We start from the raw sequence: 17,453 nt of genomic DNA on the forward strand, positions 1-17,453 counted from the left end.
CAGGCGGCATGTGGGGCCGCGGCTGCTCGGCTCAGTGACCCGCCAGACCCCCTGCGTGCCCCTCCCTCCCCCTGAGCGCGGGAAGTCCACCCCCACACCCCATTCTGGGGCGCACAGGCTCCCGTCTGTGGCAATCCTGCCACTTCCCTGGCCTCGCCGACCGGCTCACCCCTCTCCAGCCACTGCCCCGGTCACCCTCCAGCCCGAGGTGCTCTCCCCTCCTGCCTCACTGAGGACTCTTCAGCTCCCCACCGAGTGCTTCTCAGAACACACTCGGTCACCTCCTCACCCCTTCCCCAATCCGGGCCCTGCCCTGGCCCCACTCCCCTCTGCTTCTTCAGGAACCCTCCTACACCCTCACCGTCCCTCCAGCCCAAACTGACCCAAATCCCTCTCGGCCTGTGGAGAACGGCTTCCCGGAGGCAGAAAGCTCCTCCAGTCTCACCAGCTGACCCCGGCCCCTCGCCTACCCGGGCTTCTGGGAAGGGTCGTCTGTCCTGCTGGCTCGTCCTTCCCCTCCTATGCCTCTTTAGCCCACTGTGGTCTGGCCTCTGCCCCCAGAACTGACCATTCTCAGTGAGATCACTGACCCCCAGCCTGGCGTGTCCCGCAGCCGGCAGGCCTTCTGCACATCTAACCAGGCCCCTCTCCGTCAGACAGCGTGGGCCGCTAGCCCTGCCCCACATCCCCTTCGTAGGGACGCTGCCTGCTCTGGCGCCTTCAGCCGGCTCCGGAACACGGAGGATGCCACATCCGCTTGCCCTCAGTCTCCCTCAGGTTCCCGACTCCCATCTGTAACCTTCAGGGGCGACACTCACCCCGCAGACACTCAGCCGAGGCCCTGGAGACCTCCAGCCTCCTCCTGCAGCCTCTCCCCACAGGGCAGACACTCCCGGGGTGCCTGGGCTTGTCCTTCTCTCTACCCGCTGGCCAGGTGAACCGTGGATACTGTCAACTCCGTACTAAGGTCTGTTCCTCCCACAGCAGACAGGGCAGTGGAGAAGACCTCCAGCCTCACTGCCTGGGCTTGGGTCCTCCTCCCCTACTTCCCAGCCGTGCAACCCCGACTCCCCTGCGGCTGTGACACGGGGACGCTGCTGGCACCTGACTCACAGGGCCATCGGCAGGTGGGCCGAGGGAGTTATCAGCAGCAACAGCTCCCGCTGGGCCAGCGATCTCCGCGCTGGGCCCGAACTCTGCACAGCCCAGCACCCGCCTGCGTGGCTGACTCTGGGACGGCAGGGGAACCTCAGGCTTGTTCGAGAAGTAGGCTGAGCCCCGCAGGGACGCCGTAAGGCGCCCAGGTGGCTCAGCCAGTCATGCGTCCGACTCTTGGGTTTTGGCTTAGCTCCAGATCAGGGTCCTGGGATCCAGCCCCACTCACCTGCCCCCTCGGCCCAGGTCAGGGTCCGTGCTCGGTGGGGAGGCTGCTTGGGATTCTCCCTCTCCCTCTGCCCTGTACGCGCACACACATGGCCTCTCTCTCTCAAATAAATAAATGAATCTTAAAAAAACCCCAAAGATCTCAAGAATTGCTACGAGGACACGTGCTGCCGTGTGTTTAAACAAAACAGAGCCTTGCAGAAGTGGGGCAGCAGGACCCAGCTCACAGGGTCCTCCGAGGACGTGGCATTATTCGGGACCAAGACTGATGCTCACATTGCCCTTGGCCTTGGGTCAGGGAGGTTTTGGGCCAGAAGCACACCACCGAGACTGTTTAAAAAAAGAAAGAAAACAGGACAAAGAACAAGAACTACAGATAAAGGTAAATTCCTTTCAGAATCTTGGTAATGAACTGAACCACCAGTGTGGACTGGGAGGTTTCTCTACTTTCCTGTCGACCATCTGTGAGTGTTTAATCCTGTGTCAACCAAGCCACCCGGGGCAGCAGGCCTGCAACACCATCGCCCTGTCCCCGGCTCTGAACAGTCCTGCCTCCAAGCGCCCGACACGCTCGGGTCACCAGCACGGTGGTCCAGTCTCTGCTCACCGGCTCCCATGTCTGCCTCCTCCCCCGTCACCAGGGAGTCTGACACACACACGTCTGATCCTGCTGGAGAGAAGGACGTAATGATCTTGCTTCCTGGTTTTTAAAGATTTCCTGGGGAGGGAGAACCCAACATCTACTCCACAGGTCTAGCAGGAAGTAGAAAATTCCGACTTTCTCCAAAACTCAAAAATACACAGATTGGAAATGACGAGGTAAACTGATTTAGAACCAGACACGTGGATTCTAAAATCCTGGGGAGTTAACAAAAAATGTGTAAGACCTAAAAAGTGAGTCCCGCAAGGCTACAAGATCCAAGGTCAACATATAACAATCAGTTGTGTCTACACATACTGAAATAACTAAAAAGTGGTTGGTAAAAACCGCCCTTTAAAATATGAACCATGGATGGGAGTGGGGGGCGGCGGTGGGAGGCCTGGACGGTGCCATCGGGTAAGTGTCTGACTCTTGGTTTCTGCTCAGGTCATCTCAGGCCCTGGGATCGAGTCCCCGCTTGGGCTCCACACGCGGCGGGAGGTGTGCTTGGGGTTCTCTCTCCCTCTGCCCCTCCCCTGCTCACGCACACTTTCTCTCTAAAATCAATAAACAAATAAATAAAATAGGGCCAAATCTGACAAAAGATGTAGCAAGACCAGCACATCAGAAAGCACGAAACAGCACCGAGAGAAACAAAGGACCTCTGTGCGGGGAAACCCGCACACGCTCGTCTGTACAAGATGGGGTAGCCTCAAACGGTGCTGAGTGAAAGAGGGCAGACAGGGAAAGGGTCACCCTGTATGACAGAATTACACAAAACGTGAGCCAATGTACCGTGAAAGAAAGCCAATCTGTGCCAGAAAGTTCTGGGTGGAGGACGAGAGAGAGACTACAGGAGCATCTGGGGGTGACGAGAACACTTGTGGTCGTGGTGGGGGGACAGCATCAGACGCACACATCTGTCAAACTGCGTCGGGGCACGTACTCTGTGTGCATTTTGACTGCACATCAAATATACCCCAATAAAGCTATCGAAAGGGTAAAAAAGCAGCTTTATGGGAAAGAGGTCCTCCAGGTCCACAGCAGAAGCGAAACGCTGCCCTTCTCTGTTGTAGAGATGGAAGCAAACGCTTCTTCCCGGTAATTCAAGCCTCTGCCCTAAGACATTCTGTTCCTGACCCAGGTCGCAGTGCTGCTAGATCATAAAATGAGGCAATGGCTTTGTATTTAAAACAGGGAAAATCGCCACATATACACACTCCTTTGCGTTCTGTTTGTACGTACAAACGACTCTATTTCATCAGTTAGCGCACTGGCCGGTCCCAAACATCCCCACTGGACAGGCAGCACAAATAATCAGCGAAAACAGACAATCCAAAAAGCAATTAAATTTGCCTTTGTAATTTAATACACAGTCTGGTTTTGTAGAAAACACGTTCTTGGGGACGTCAGGCCCGAGTACCACTAACCCCAGCCGTCACCCTGCTCCCATCTCACACGAGGGGGCAGCTAAGGCGATCACAGAGCAGGGCGGCCGGCACGCAGGAAGCTGCTGAGCTGCACGTCGACAGCGAGCGCGGAAGCCTCCGTGCGCGTCTGCCGGTGTCACACGCCTACAGGGGGCTGTTCACGTGCCGCCCGCTCACCCGCCTGAGCGCCCCACAGCCGTTCTGGGTCTCCCTGCATGTGCACCTCAACGTGGCCTGCATTTCGGTCTGCTGATGCTCACATCAGAAAAGAGAGAAAAAGCCAAAGATTTAATGCTGAGATTCTGTCCGTAAATTCTCAGCGATTACAGTCTGATGAACCAGTTGCTCTGCGGGAAGAAGACAAGTGCGACAGGGCACATGGTCCAGGCAGAGGACGCCGCCAGGCGAGCAATCGACCAGCTGCGGACGCTGGGACATCTCAGGGGACCTTTCAGGAGGGTGATCCGTGCACCCTCCTCTCCCACAGCCTTTAGTAAGGCTTCGTAAGTTATTTTTTAGGGCATGGGAAACGCTGAGCACTCACGGAAGCAGCATCACACCTACGCCCTGTTCCGTAATGCTCCTGACTCCACAAAGGGACAAGGACACGTTTACAGTCAAATCAATGACCCTGAAGGATATAAACTTCATTATCATCCGAAAATCCCCAGTGTCGAGTCCTAACTGGTGCACGTGACCAGAGCACCAGGTTGGGGGGGGGGCACATGACAAGAGCATTCCTGAGACCACACCCCCTGGGAACGCTCAACAGAGAAGTTTCAGACAAGGACAGCGCCCCAGTAAAGGAGATCAGCGGCTGGTTGTCTGCACCAAGAAGAGGGCCAGAGCGAAGCGCATAGGAAGTCCGCATTCCCGGTATACGCTGCTGCGGTGCGGTCCCAGGCACACTGCCGAGCTCGTGTCGGCCTCTCCACAAGGACCCCGACCTCAGAGGGTTCGCGTCACCATTGAACAAGACTCCGTGCACAAAAATTCTTCAGAGTAGGCGCAAATCCAATCCACCAACACGGGAAAAGGACTATGCGTCATGAGCAGGTGGGATCTGTGCCAGGAATGCAAGGTCGGTTCAACACAGACATTTCTCTCAAGAAGGTATGCAAAAGAGCGACAGGCACACAAAAAGCTGCTCAATGTCATCAGTCATTAAGGAGATGCAAGGTCAGGGAGACTACCCCCAAGGCATCTGGAAGACACGCAAAGGCTAGGAGTGGACGCTGACGGAGGGATGCCAGCCAAAGTGAGACGGGCTGGAAGTCTGCGGGCGGGAACAAAACCTCGGATTCCTGTGGCATCCGGGCTGCCGGTGGCTGTCTCGTCCTTCCCCCTCACCCCGTCTCCCGCACGCTTCCCTGAAACTGTGAGCCCCTGGCCCCGGAGCCAGCCATCTTTCCGCCCTAGCCAATTGATTTTCCAATCCTGTAGCTTTTGTAGAAAAGGCTCTCCACACAACGACGGGGACAGATGGGGCAGCCAGACGAGCGGGTCCCCCAGGGAGGGACGGTCCCCCATCCGTGGGAAGACAGAGGAGCAGTGTTGCATCAGAAGGGGCGCAATTCCAATACGGAAAAGAGCTGTCAAGGCAGTGTGCCCCGAGGCCACCAGGCCCAAGGAGGGAGAGGGAAAGGGAAACCAGGTCAGCCTCCTGCTCCACGCGCGTGCTCTCCGCAAGCCCACGGTGGGGTTAAACTCCAGGACAGGTGCAGACGGCTGTGCCGAGGGGAAGCGCCGCACTGGTGCTCGGGGCCGAGGGATGCCACGTTATGGGGGTTCTCAGTCTCTGCCTGAAGCCGGCTCCTGCCGCAGCACCTGACAGTCTGTTTGCTTGCTTAGCGAGGCAGGAAACGCGATGCAGCAGGGCCGACCACCCGGCATGGGTCTGCAGGCCGCGCGGGTCGCCAGCGGGTCGGACACACACAGACTGTCCATCCTGCACCTGCCAGGACTCTTCTCATTGAAGAACTTCACGATCACCGCCTCCTTCTTCTCTACCTTCCGGCCTCCTTCCCGCCCTCCCGCTCCTTGTGCTTCCCACCCTGTCAACCACCACTCCTCCGATGGTTCTGGAACAGACACACGGGCACGCACGCACTCACGCACGCGCACACTCTATCTCGTGCTGGAGCACACTTTTCTGAAGTAACTGAGCTCAGGGGGCTCCCAAGCAGGTCAGTCTCTGGGGTGACTGGTGGGGCAGCGGCAGGACCCAGGGGCGAAAACAAAGCTCAGAGTCCCAGGTCAGCACGATGACGGTTCCAGACAACATGGTGACACGCATCACAGACATCAACTCCCACTCCTCCACTTTACGGTGAAATGGAGGCCTGGCGAGGCTGAACGATTTGGCTTAAAACTGTACGTGTTCCTCAACAATACGGAGAGAAACAATCCAAACAAACCTGGGCCAGGGGTCTGAACAGACGTTTCCCTAAGGAGGACCCACGAACAGCCAACGAGCACACGGCATGACGCGCGACGTGAGCTGTCCCTGAGGGAGCTCAGATGCAAGTCACAAGGAGAACCCACCTCAGGCCCGCGAGCGGCTCCAACAGAGACACGTCAGCGAGCGCCGGCGAGGACGCGGGGCGAGGACACTCGGAGACGGGCCCAGGGTGCCCGCGGGACTTCTGCGGAACCGTCCGGCAGTTCCTTAAAGCGCAGAACGCGGAGCTGCGTGGGATCCGGCAACCCCCCCCAGGGCACGAACCTGAGAGAGCGGAGGACACGCGTCCCCACAAAAACCCACACACGAATGTCCCCCACGGCATCAGCCGCACCAGCGGGAAGCGGGAGCCTCCAGGTGCCTGCGAGCAGAGGACGGACGGACAGGTGGACGACGCACAGGGCGGAGCACCCTTCGGCCACAGGAGGAACCAATGGCTGACACAGGCCACGACGTGGATGAGCCCCGGGAAGATCAGGCCAGGCACAAGGGGCCACGTGCTGCAGGACCCCTTCTCAGGGAGAGTCCAGGTTAACGAACCCACGGACACAAAGTAGGTTAAGGGGCTGCTGGGGCGGAGCGAGGGCCGGTGGGCGCGACGGCTTCGGGCACAGGGTTCTCTTCCGGCTGATGAAAACTTTCCACAATTAGCAAGTGAACTGCTAAGCGACGCCGCACCGCTCACTCTGACGTGGGCCATTCTACGCGCGGGGTTTCTCCCTATGAAGCCGCGAACGAAGACGCCGTTGGGGCGCCTGGCCCCGCTGCTGCAGTGGGGGCCTGTCGAGCTCGGGCGTGTCAGTCCGAGTCCCACGCTGGGTGCAGAGATAACGTAAAAGTAAAATCTTTAGAAAGAATTGCATCCGTTCACTCGAGAACTTCACAAGCGACCCGCGCGACACGGCCCTGGTGTCACAGACACAGAGAAGCTCCGGAGCTGCTGGGAGGTGTCACAACGCGTGGTCATGCGCACAGTGTCCTATAAAGGCACCGCGCTCTTCCGGTCACCCAACCCGCCCGGCCCCGGACCAGGCAGGAGGCAGGAGGAGGGCGGAGTCCTCTGCCTCCAGGACAGTCCCAAGTGGCCCAGCACACCTGCTGGGAAGAGGCCTGCCGGGTGAGGGACGCCGTGCCGGGCTCTAATCCCCGTGTCCAGACTGCTGAGTGGCCAGAGCCTCTCTGGGCTTGCCTCCCCGTCTGCAACGAGCACCAAGCCCTGCCTGACGGCCGCTGTAACACAAGGGACAAAACCGCACCCCGATAATACGTCACCGCCCAAACCCAGAGGAGCGCCATCGGGGCCCTCTCTCCTGGGTCCTGAACCTTCCATCCCTCTCTCTGTCACCCGCATCCTCCCCTGCTTGGAACTGACCACCCTCTCGACTCTGATCTTCCCTTTTGCGCAGTTCTGAACCCAGCTTTTACCAAATTCACTTACGTTCGTATCATAAACAAGCTTCCCTGTTGTCTGTCTTCCCCAACGGCCTCTAGTCCCGGTGCGTCCCCAGCGCTGAGAACACGGCCTCCTGTTCATACGCGTCTGATGAACGTGTTGAATACGTAAAAAATCCCGGCATCCCAGACGAAGGGCTGTGCAGGGGGATCTGACGGGGGAGGGTCTCTGCCCCCATACCTCGTGCAGGCGTCTTTCTCGCCCTCTCGGGCTCCGCGTTCGGAGCTGGAGAGGGACCAGAGCTGAAGCCGGAGAGCCACCAGGCCCAGCCCACATCCTGCCGGAGAACCAGGATCTCCTCTGGGTTTTTGCCAAGATGATCCAGAGGCCTGGAGCGGGGTGAGGAAGCCACAGGGGCCACCAGGCCTCATGGTGCACCAACCGCGGTCCGCTGAGCCACGCGGACACCTGCACAGATGTCACCCGGGAGGCCATCAAAGACGCAAACGCCCGGGCCCAAACCCAACCCAGAGTCACGGAGTCAGACACGGCGGGGTGCGGCCCTACCCTGCGGAAGGCAGCGAGTCTCTGGCCCACACTGCGGCATGCCTCCGGGTGTGAGTGCACCTCAGGCGGCCAGGCTTGCCTTGGAAAAGTGAACTCGAAGTTCTACGGACAGGGACCAGGGGCTATGTCTTCCCTCCGCCTCCTCCTGAGCAAACTTCAGAAACGACTGGACGAGCCTATCACCATTTCTTTCTTTTTTAAAAGATTTTATTTATCTGAGAGATAGACACAGCGAGAGAGGGAACACAAGTGGGGAGGGGGGGTTGGGAGAGGGGGAAGCAGGCTTCCCGCTGAGCAGAGAGCCCGATGCAGGGCTCGATCCCAGGACCCTGAGATCATGATCTGAGCCGAAGGCAGAGGCTTAATATCTCTATCATGGTTTCTTCATCTCCTCTTCTCGGACTCCTGCCTGCCCCCCACACCCAGAGGCCACAGAAGTACCCCACATTCAGACAGTTATCTCTCCCTTCTCTATGCCCCCCTCCTCCCCTGGTGGGGGCATCTGACACTGCCGGCCTTCTGTTTCTCTGCCGCTCCCCTCCCCAGCCTCTTCTGTGGGACCCCACTGTCCGCCTCACCTGGATGTGTGAGCAGCGCACGTGTGCTTCTCCACCCCAGCCTGCCAGGCCCAGGGGCCAGCTCGCACTCAGCAGCTGCCCTTGGCTCTGTCCCCGAGGGCGTGGCTCACCCTGCAGCTCCTTCCCTCCAGAACTCTGCCGTGCGAGGGGGACTCCCAGCCCATGCCCACATCAAGAACAGGTGCGCTGTCCTCCCCCACACAGCCACCTGCTCAGTCTCCCACCTGTCCTTCCCCACCTGTGGTGACGGCTCCCTGCCCCATCGCCCTTCTCTGCTGAAGCTGCAGGGACGCGGTTTCCCAAGAGCACATCTGCCCACGTCGCTCCCCATGTAAGTCTGGTGACGGTGCTCTGTGGCCCTCGGGACAGAGTCCAAATGCCCTAACCCAGGCTTCCACAGTCCCCAAGACCCAGCTCCTTCCCGTTGTCCAGATTCACAGATCTGTCATTCTGCGGTCCCATGACAGAGCTCAGCGACCCTCCAGCCCACTGCAGCACGTGTGGCCCCTCTGCCTGGACCCTCGAGCCCTCTCAAGCCCTCTCGAGCCTGGCTCTCACTTTCAGGCCTCCATTTAAAGTCCCTTCCTCCAGGAAACCCTCCTCAGAGTCCCTCCCACGTGCTCCAGGCAGACTCACAGAAGAGTGTGCTGCCACGCACCCCCCAGCGTCCTGTCTGCCGGCCCCCAGCCACGGGCACCTGGACGGCACAGCGCGCAGCTTGCTCACGCTGAACCCCAGGACCTGAAGATCCGAGAAGCTGACCGATGTTCTCGTCTGAGGGATGGTGCGGACACTCCCAGACCTCGGCCTGCTGCCCACCCTGGAAGCCGAGTGGTTCCTGTCCCCAATGCTGGGGCCTGAGGAGAAAGGGTCCCATTCACAAAGGTACTTACTCCACTCTCTCCACCACCTCCCCTAGAACAACAGTGGCCTTTCTCTGCGGGGCAGGCTGCTCTGGGAAATGAATGGGGCCAGCCTGGGGCAGGCGGGACAATGGCAGGGTGGGCCCCGGTGCCGTCAGACCCTTGTGGGGAAAGGCAGCCGGAAACCAGGCCGCCGAGGGGGAAATCCCCCAAGCTCCGCGAGGCCAGCAACCCCAACAAGGGTGCTCTGTCCCTACAAGAAGTACCAAGTGCCCCAGACCTCGCACCACCAAGAACAAGGGCAATTCTTGGTCTCGGTTCCCGGCAGCCGTGCTCAGAGCTGCTTTCCTGAAAACCCCGGCTCGGCAGGCGGGGGACGCGGGAGGTCCCGAAGCAGCGGCGAGCGCAGGCGGCTCGCAGCGGGCAGCGGGCAGGCGTGCGCTCCGCAAACCGATGGGGCACCAGGAAGCCGTCCAGAAGGACCAGCAGACACCGCAACCCCGGGTAGCAGAAGGCGTGATAGCCAACACAGGACATGGAAAGAGCCAAAGATCGCCGGCCGGCGCACCGCGGGCAGCGAGTTCTGCGCGAACCTCTCCGTGCGTCATTCTACACACGCGCAGGTAAGACAGACCGGAGTCCAAGCGCTCTGCGCGTGCGGAAGGAATGCGGAATGACAGAAACGTCCCGGTGTGCGCTGTGAGCCTGCAAGGTCCCCCTGCAGCGGGAGGCGGGGGGGCAAAGCCCGTGGACAGGTGTGCAGGGAGGCGCGTGGGCCCAGGAAGCCGGTGGGGAGCCCGGGAACAAGACCTGCGGCAGTCAGAGGGGGCTGAGCTGAAGGGAGGACCCGCGATCCCGGGATGCGGAGTCGGGGCCGGAAAGGAAAGGCCACGCGGGGGCCAGCGAGGAATGCCGTTAGGGTGAGATCCCACACCCTGCGTTCGTGCAGGGTCCCCAGAGCCACGTCTGCGGGTCCCTCATGTAGGGCGAGCACAGGTCGGAGCCCCCAGCCCCAGGAAGTCCGTGGCAGCTGAGCAGAGCTCAGGCCAGGGGGGTCCTTGCCTAAGCAACCACCTTCCCAACGCCCACCCTGGCACGCACCACAGAAGCCACTCAGCTAGCTAGTGGCCGGCGGGGGCGGGGGGCTCCCACAGAGACCCTCTCGCTCAAGGTCCTGGACTCTGGAACGCTGGTCCCAGCACCCTGGGACTGGGTCTGATCAGTTCACGGCGCTCCGTCAGACACCTGCCCGCTTCCGCAGATCAGGACGTCTCCTAAGCCATCTCTGGCCCTGGCTTCCCTTGCCGCTCCCCCTCAGGAGGGCTCCCTGGGGAACGACTGCCCGGGGGAGGCCCCACCGGAGGGCGGCACTGGCGGCGGGGGGTCATCTCACCGGCTGTGCCTTGGCAGCCCACTGCTGGGCGGCCACGGGAGGCGGGAGGACTTCTGCGCAGTCTTCTCTCTAGCGGCAGCCGGACCCTTCTCTCAGCCAAACAACCTCAAAACCATAGGAATCAAATTTGATTCAGCCTTAACAGGCCCTGTTGATTTTCTTTCCAAAACGTCTTTTAGATCCTGCCCCTCTTCCTTGCTCAACGTTATCGCTCACCACGACTGCTGCAAAACCTCCCCGGGGCCTTCTCCCGCGACCGTTTCAATGTCAGCACTGTCTCTGCAAACAGTTTTTCTGACCTCGTAACACACGACCCTCCCCGGCGCCCGACACCTTCATCCCCCCATCCTGCCCACCTCCACGACCTGCCCTCTCTCCGCTCCACCAAGACCAACAACCCCGCCATCCCAACCCACCCCTCGCTTGGTCCCACCTGTGACGGCTGCCCAGGTCGCTCCCTCGTCTGACGGGCTCCGCTCTTCTCTTCCCAATCTCTAACCACCCGTCCCAGCTGCTCTCCTCAGCACCAGCCTCCTGCTTGTCTCTAACTGTATGTTCCGGTACGCGACAAGACCGGCAGTTACGGACGACGCCTTCGCTGTTTCCTGCTGCTTCCCCGATAACCTTTCGCAGCAGGAACGTGAGCTTCTGTGCTTGCGTGTCACCTGCCGCAACAGCGGGAACCCAGTCTGGGACAAATACTTGTGGAGCCGCGAACTGACCGCAGGTCGTGCCGGGTCAAGGGGCTGCGTCCCTGGGTAGTTGTTGGAGCCATCGCGTCCGCCTGACCACAGCCAGGCCACGACTGGTGACTGGAGGCCCCATCAGACCACTTTAGAGTAGTAGCACTTAGTGCCGGAGAAAGTGCTGGAAATCACAACTCGGAAATCACTTGCTCTGACTTTTCAAAGCTCCTCCCTGGTGCGTGCGAGTCTCGGTTTACTGTTCTTTAGAACAAGAAGGGAAATCCCAAAGAAGTCAGTAAAGATGACGAGGAACACTTAGGATTTAAGGGACTGCGCTGAAATCAGGATTAAAAGACAACGAAATGAGCTTAAACTGTAGCAGAGGCAAGTCTGAGCCCATAAAGCAGGCTCAGGCAGGTACTGCGTGGTACTTCCTCCCACGATGGAACACGGGACCCGGGAGAGACCCCCACCTGTTGCGACTAGCTCCAAGGGAGTCCTCTCGGAGCCAAGAGGAAGCGGCAAGGTGACCCCTTCTGACTTGGGATGCATGTGATTTTCGGGACATGCCTCCAGGTGCTTCTCCAGGTGGGAGAGTGCCCCCCGGGTCCCACAAGGGCCGTGGGTCTGCAGCCCTTCCTGCCTCCCTCACGGTCCTTCCACGCTCCTCCCTCGTGTTGGCGCCCAGCGACTCCCTGGTCTCTCCAAGCTTTCATTTCACCGATTCCAGGAAGGCCAGACAAGATTCCTGGAGAAGGGCCCCAGCTCTGGTGTTCTTAAGCGGCCAGCGCGCTCGCCTGGAGCTCGGAAGGTCCCCTCTCCTGGTGGACCCAGCGTGACCGTGAATAGGGGAACGATTCCTTTTTTCTTCCGAGACAGAACCCGCACGTTCTTTAGTGCTGCTCCCCCCACAGGGCGCAGGAGGGACCGGAGAGGCCAGAGCCATTGAGGTGTGGGTCCTTCCTCACACGACTTGGTGAAAAGGAAGTGTGCGTGGTTCCCGGGGCGCGGGGCTGGTAGGTCACAGATAAACCCTGGAATCAAGCTGTTAAAATAACAAACCAATAAAGTGGAGTCTTAAAGGCAGCAAGTGCCACTGTGAAGACTTGAAGCAGGTTTGGCCAACACAGATGAAAACGACGCCTCCTCCCTCATGTCCTCCGGGACTGCACACCGAGCAAAGCCCTTCCTGCATCGGAATCCCAGACCTTCAGAGAGTGGGCCGCGGAGCACCCCTCAAAGCTTCCAAAGACCGTCCCGTGCAGGTGAGGGGCTTCCAGGACTCCCCTGTCTTTATGCTAACTTGGGAGCTGGCTATTACCCTTCATGGAATCTTTTTTATTTTTGATGAAATCATACTGTCACGTAACTTTTCCTATTTTCTAACCTACTCTCACAAACGGATGGCAGGGACTCTGACCACGATCTGACAGTTTAAAAAAAAAAAGGCTAAAAAATTTGTTAATCAGAGGGTGCTCTTTCAGAAATGTTTCTGAGCGTCTGAAGTCAAGCTTAGCCTGCTCCTGCCCATCACGGTGATCACCCACCAAAATCCACGCAAATCCGTGGCCACCTCTCGTCTCACCCCAGACGGCACGGGGGTAGGTTCTGGAGAAGACTCGGCATTGCAAGGCTTCGTATCTGCAGCTCTGAATGGGACACCAACCACCTCAACTCCACTGAACAGGGATTCTAGGGCCCAGGGCTTGATAAGAACCTGAGGCCAACGTGGGAAGCCACCCCTTTCCTTTCTAGATAAGCCCAGTCTGGGCAACCAGCACCTCCTCTCTAAGACCTTCCCTGAAGCCCAAGGCCCTCTCCCAGCACCTGCGACCAGCCTCCCTCCTATGCCTCTCCTCCAACCTCACTGAACACTGTGCTGCTCCTAGAAGGGGGAAAGGTACCTTCAACCTCAGATCCCTGATAAGGACGGTTGCTGGGTCGGATTCATTCTGAACTGGGAATGGCCAGAGACTGCTAAACACATCCTTTCTATTCCAGTCGAAGGGAGCCAAGGTAGCTGCAGCCTCTCCCATTCAGCAGAATTCTTGGGAAGGCACCCAGGACCATCACCCAAAGCTCTCCTCCAGTCCCAGGCGCCTCCACACACCAAGCCTGCTCACTCTGGCCACGTGCTTCTGAACAACACGACGCTCGCTCGGCTGCTCGAACGGTTTGGGGCTCATTTGGAAGGTGGTGTGTGAAATTAAACCAAACTCAGAAGTCCGTGGCCTGAAATATACAGTTTTACAGCTCAGAAAGTGATTCAAAATATATGATCGTGTTTGCTTTGCTCCTCCCAACAGTCCCACGAGACACAATAAATGTTATAATCCTCAAACCACGCACAGCGTGAAAGTGCTTGTGAACCGGAAGGCCTTTCGTGCACGCTCGCGACGCCCAGGAGGAAATGAGGGGAGGTAAGTGGCGTGTCCAAGTGCGCAGAGTTGAGCAAAATGCCAGGGTTCAAACCAGGCCCTCTTGGTGTGAAGCTAGTGCTTCCCTGTCTGTGCTGGCCCACAGGACTATGGGACTCGGCACAGAGGACAGCGGTTTTACAGAAGCAGATGTCTAACCCGCCAGCTGGGAAACACCTGCCATGGGAGACGAGGCCTAGAGACGGCTCAGCAAAGCTCATCGTCACCCCCACAGAAGTAACTTGGCGTCCTCATCTCTGCTTGCAGCATCAAACACGCTTTCAGAAATCCTGAGAACAAGCGTCCACAGGCAACAGGCCGTCCGCCGACAGAAGGACAGGGGCTGAGCAGCTGCACGAGCCCGCGTGTCAGTACAGAAAGATCAAGAGTCGTCAAAGACACTTCTCCATCCTATGGACCCAGGTGTCAGCCCCCAAGAGGGAGTTAAAGATGCTTCTGAAGAAATATTCCAGAGGTTTCTTCGGGCCACACGTCTTCTCCACACGTCTTCCGGCACGTGGTTCCTCCCTAGGAAATACACACCAGCGAGGGGGCCATCTCGGACCTGGCTCTATGTGGGCAACCAAGCCAGGAGTGCTGGAACACTCTGAGGGGGAGGAATGTACACTTGCTGACACGCTCGCTCACCCCAGCATTCTGGCCGTAGGGATGGAATGCTCACGGCAGGCCCCCTGCTGAGCGAAGGGATGCGGTCCCCGCCTTTCTGGGGCTCACTGCTGAGTGTCAACAGTTCCTTGGTTTCATTGGGAGCCCTATCCTTCCCTTGCTCCCCAACGGGACTGTGCATCCATTGTGACACCCGTCGGGCACCTTCCCCTAGACTCTACGCAGCACACCGTGGATAAGATATCTAGATGGTGACCCGAGCCTCTGACCAGGCAGAGGTGATGAACGCTCTGTCTGCAGCGCTACGGTACCTCAGAGGAGAAATGGGCACTTTCCTAGAGAAATGACGGCACCGTTCCCAAGACTGTTGAAAAGACCAATGCAAAGGGAACACTGGACAGTGTCATACGCTACAGTCAAAAGGAGATGTGGAAAGCACATTCTGCAGGACCAGTACACAAACCCACTAAGGCAGCAGGGGGCAAGCAGAAGAGCCCGCAGGGGTCAGGAGATCCGCATTTGGGTTCAGATTCTGCCCCTAGTCCAGCAAGATGGCACAGGGCAAGCCAGGTGTCCTCCCAGAGCCTCAAGGACCCCCCACCGGACAGCGGGAATAACACGGTCCACTTCAGACCCGTTCCATGAAAGCACGTGGGGAGAAATGTCCCATGCCGTACCTCACCAGATGGTGAGGGTATACGAGCTCCCCTAGGAGCATCTCGCATCAGCCCAGGAACCCTCCTGGCCTCTTTCCTGCACCCCCAAACCTGGATTTCCATCTGCTCACATCCCTGATGTCAGAGAAATCACTGACCAACCACATCTCACAAAAGGCAGATGCACTAATGCCTGAAACGAGAAGGCAGCCCCGTGACCATGACACGTCCCTGTCCGGACGCACCTCGGGCCTCCCTTTACAAGACGCGAGCTACAGGGAAGCCAATGACAAGGGGAAGGGACACACATTTTGCGCCCTTTGTGGCTGGCTGCCTTCAGCCCACTGACAACGCAGGGCCCAGGTGGGGGTGTGGAGCCGATCAAGCAGGACTCGGAGGTGATCCACATACTAGTGTTCGGGAGGGATTACGTTTATAGCCCATTCCACAGCCAGAAAGAAACTACTACTAGCACGGATCGTCGAAGGTTAACTGGCATGGAGAAACCTCGGCTCCCCGCTGTTCCTGTGTCTCCAGCAACAGGGTCTCCAGGCCAGGGCTTCCATCTGCTTGCTCCGTCCTCTAACCTCCACCCACCCAGTCAGGCTATGTGCAGAAGCTAAGATTTTTAAGGAGAAAGGGGATGGGAGGGGGCTGGGGAAACAGACCCCTCGCAAAGTTGTAAACAGCAGGGCTACCAGGGCTGCCCAGGCTGGTAAGGGGGCTGGATCCTGGGCCCGGGCTCCAAGGACCTCCAAGGACCTCTGCCCATCAGGCCTCAGAGTCCAAAACAACTCGTTCCGGATCTAGGTGGAGGGAAGGCCCACCCTGCAGAGTCAAGCTTATTAAGTCCGGCCTGGAAGATTACACCTTAGAGCATCTGCTGGTCAGCAGGTCTCAAGTTAAACCCTAAGCTTGGAGAGGAAGAAATTCAAATGCGCCCTGTGCATTTGGGGGCCATTATTATCAGTCACTGGCAAAAATCCAGACCTCTATGGGTGCAAAGGGTGCTTCTGTCCCATCAGTCAGGCCTAGAACATCCTCCCAGGCTCTGGAAATGGAATCACCCCCGCCCCCCAAGCCCCACCATTCCGTAGCCACCAGCCCGCGGAGGCCCACGCCCCTGCCAGGGCCCTTCCCCCAGCAGCTCAACACCTAAAGCCAGTCCCAATCCACCCTGGGGACTCACGTGACCAGGCCCCGGCGGCCTCCCGCCCCCTAAACAGGCAAGTTAGGGGCTCAAATTCAGCCTGTAGCAGGGCAAAAGTCGGAGACTGAGGGAAGCACTTCCCCTCTGTGTCCTCTCCCGGCTTCACTGTTCATCGCTCGTTTTTAAAAAGCACTGAATCGGGACACAGACACACCGAGAGGACACACGAACACACATGGCCGTACTGTCCCCAGAGACCGCGCTCCCACCCCAACCCCTCCTTCGCAACCTTTTCCCCAAATGCAACACCCTCTCCCCCAGTCTCCGGTTAAGAAAGTGCGGAAAAGCCCCTTCCCAGCGCGCCTACCTGTCTATGCTCTGGGGCAGCCTCACACTCATGGTTTCTCAGGGTCTCCGCGCGGCCAGGATCCTGCAGTTCTGACGTCCTGATCGCGGCTGAGTCGCTGCAGTTTCCAGGGGAGGCGCGGGGAGGGCCCCCCAACCTCGCGGCCGGACAGTCGGACGCTCGGACGCGCTCCGCGGGCCCTTAGGACCCCGGGAACCGAGGCTCCCCTCTCCTCGGACCAGCCGGCATGGTGTCCGTCCTCAGCCCCCCGCCCCTCCCCCGTCGCAGAAAAAAACCGAAAGAAAAAGAGGAAAAACTGTGACCTTCTCAGAAACCAAAACCCCAACCACAAATCTGTTCGAGGCCGGCGCCGGGGCTAACACGGGTCACAGAAGAGTCCGCCCTCAAAGCGGCCGTCCTCGCTGCAAGACCCAGGCGGAGCCCATGCTCGGGCCGCCGCTCCCGCCGCTGTCCTGCCGCAGCCGGGCGCCGGGGGCCGGCGGGGCCGTGCGGCGTCGCCCCGCGCTCAGCACGACGGCCGCGCCGGGGCCGGGGCGGCGGAGGGCCGGGCGGGCGGATAAGCGAGCGCAGACGCCGGGCCGCCGCGGCCACAGCGCTCAGGTCCGGGCCGGCCCCGCGGCCGCGCGGGTGCAGCGCCTTCAAGACAACAACAGAAACAGCCTTTGCGCCACGGCTCCGGGGACCCTTCCCGGCGCCCGCGGCCCCGAGCACGAGCGCGGCGCCCCCCGCCTCACGCCCGCCGGGGCCCCGGCCTCTCCGCGTCCCGCGCCCCGCGCCCGCCGCCCGCCGCCCCGGCCGCCATCAACCGCGGACGCCGCTCGCGTGCCCGCGCCGCCCGCCCC

The 17,453-nt window shown here is 59.5% G+C and overlaps 1 protein-coding gene across 7 annotated transcripts in view; it reads right to left on the reverse strand.

Moving 5' to 3' along the window:
- ARHGEF11 (Rho guanine nucleotide exchange factor 11) overlaps positions 1 to 17,453 on the reverse strand; it is a 76,786-nt gene that overhangs the window by 58,471 nt on the left and 862 nt on the right. For 4 of the 7 annotated variants that reach the window (XM_032844970.1, XM_032844975.1, XM_032844973.1 and 1 more), the window contains exon 1: positions 16,612 to 17,091. The exons of 1 other annotated variant lie outside the window; for it this stretch is intronic. In XM_032844970.1, coding sequence (XP_032700861.1) covers positions 16,612 to 16,643 — 32 coding nt within the window. In that variant the 5' untranslated portion in view covers positions 16,644 to 17,091. Of the gene's footprint in view, positions 1 to 16,611; positions 17,093 to 17,453 lie in introns of those variants that run through there. 2 more of the 7 variants (XM_032844972.1, XM_032844968.1) reach the window with 1 other exon arrangement.

Source organism: Lontra canadensis, unplaced genomic scaffold (genome assembly GCF_010015895.1).
Source record: "Lontra canadensis isolate GAN:19392208 unplaced genomic scaffold, GSC_riverotter_1.0 scaffold160, whole genome shotgun sequence".
NCBI lineage: Eukaryota > Metazoa > Chordata > Mammalia > Carnivora > Mustelidae > Lontra > Lontra canadensis.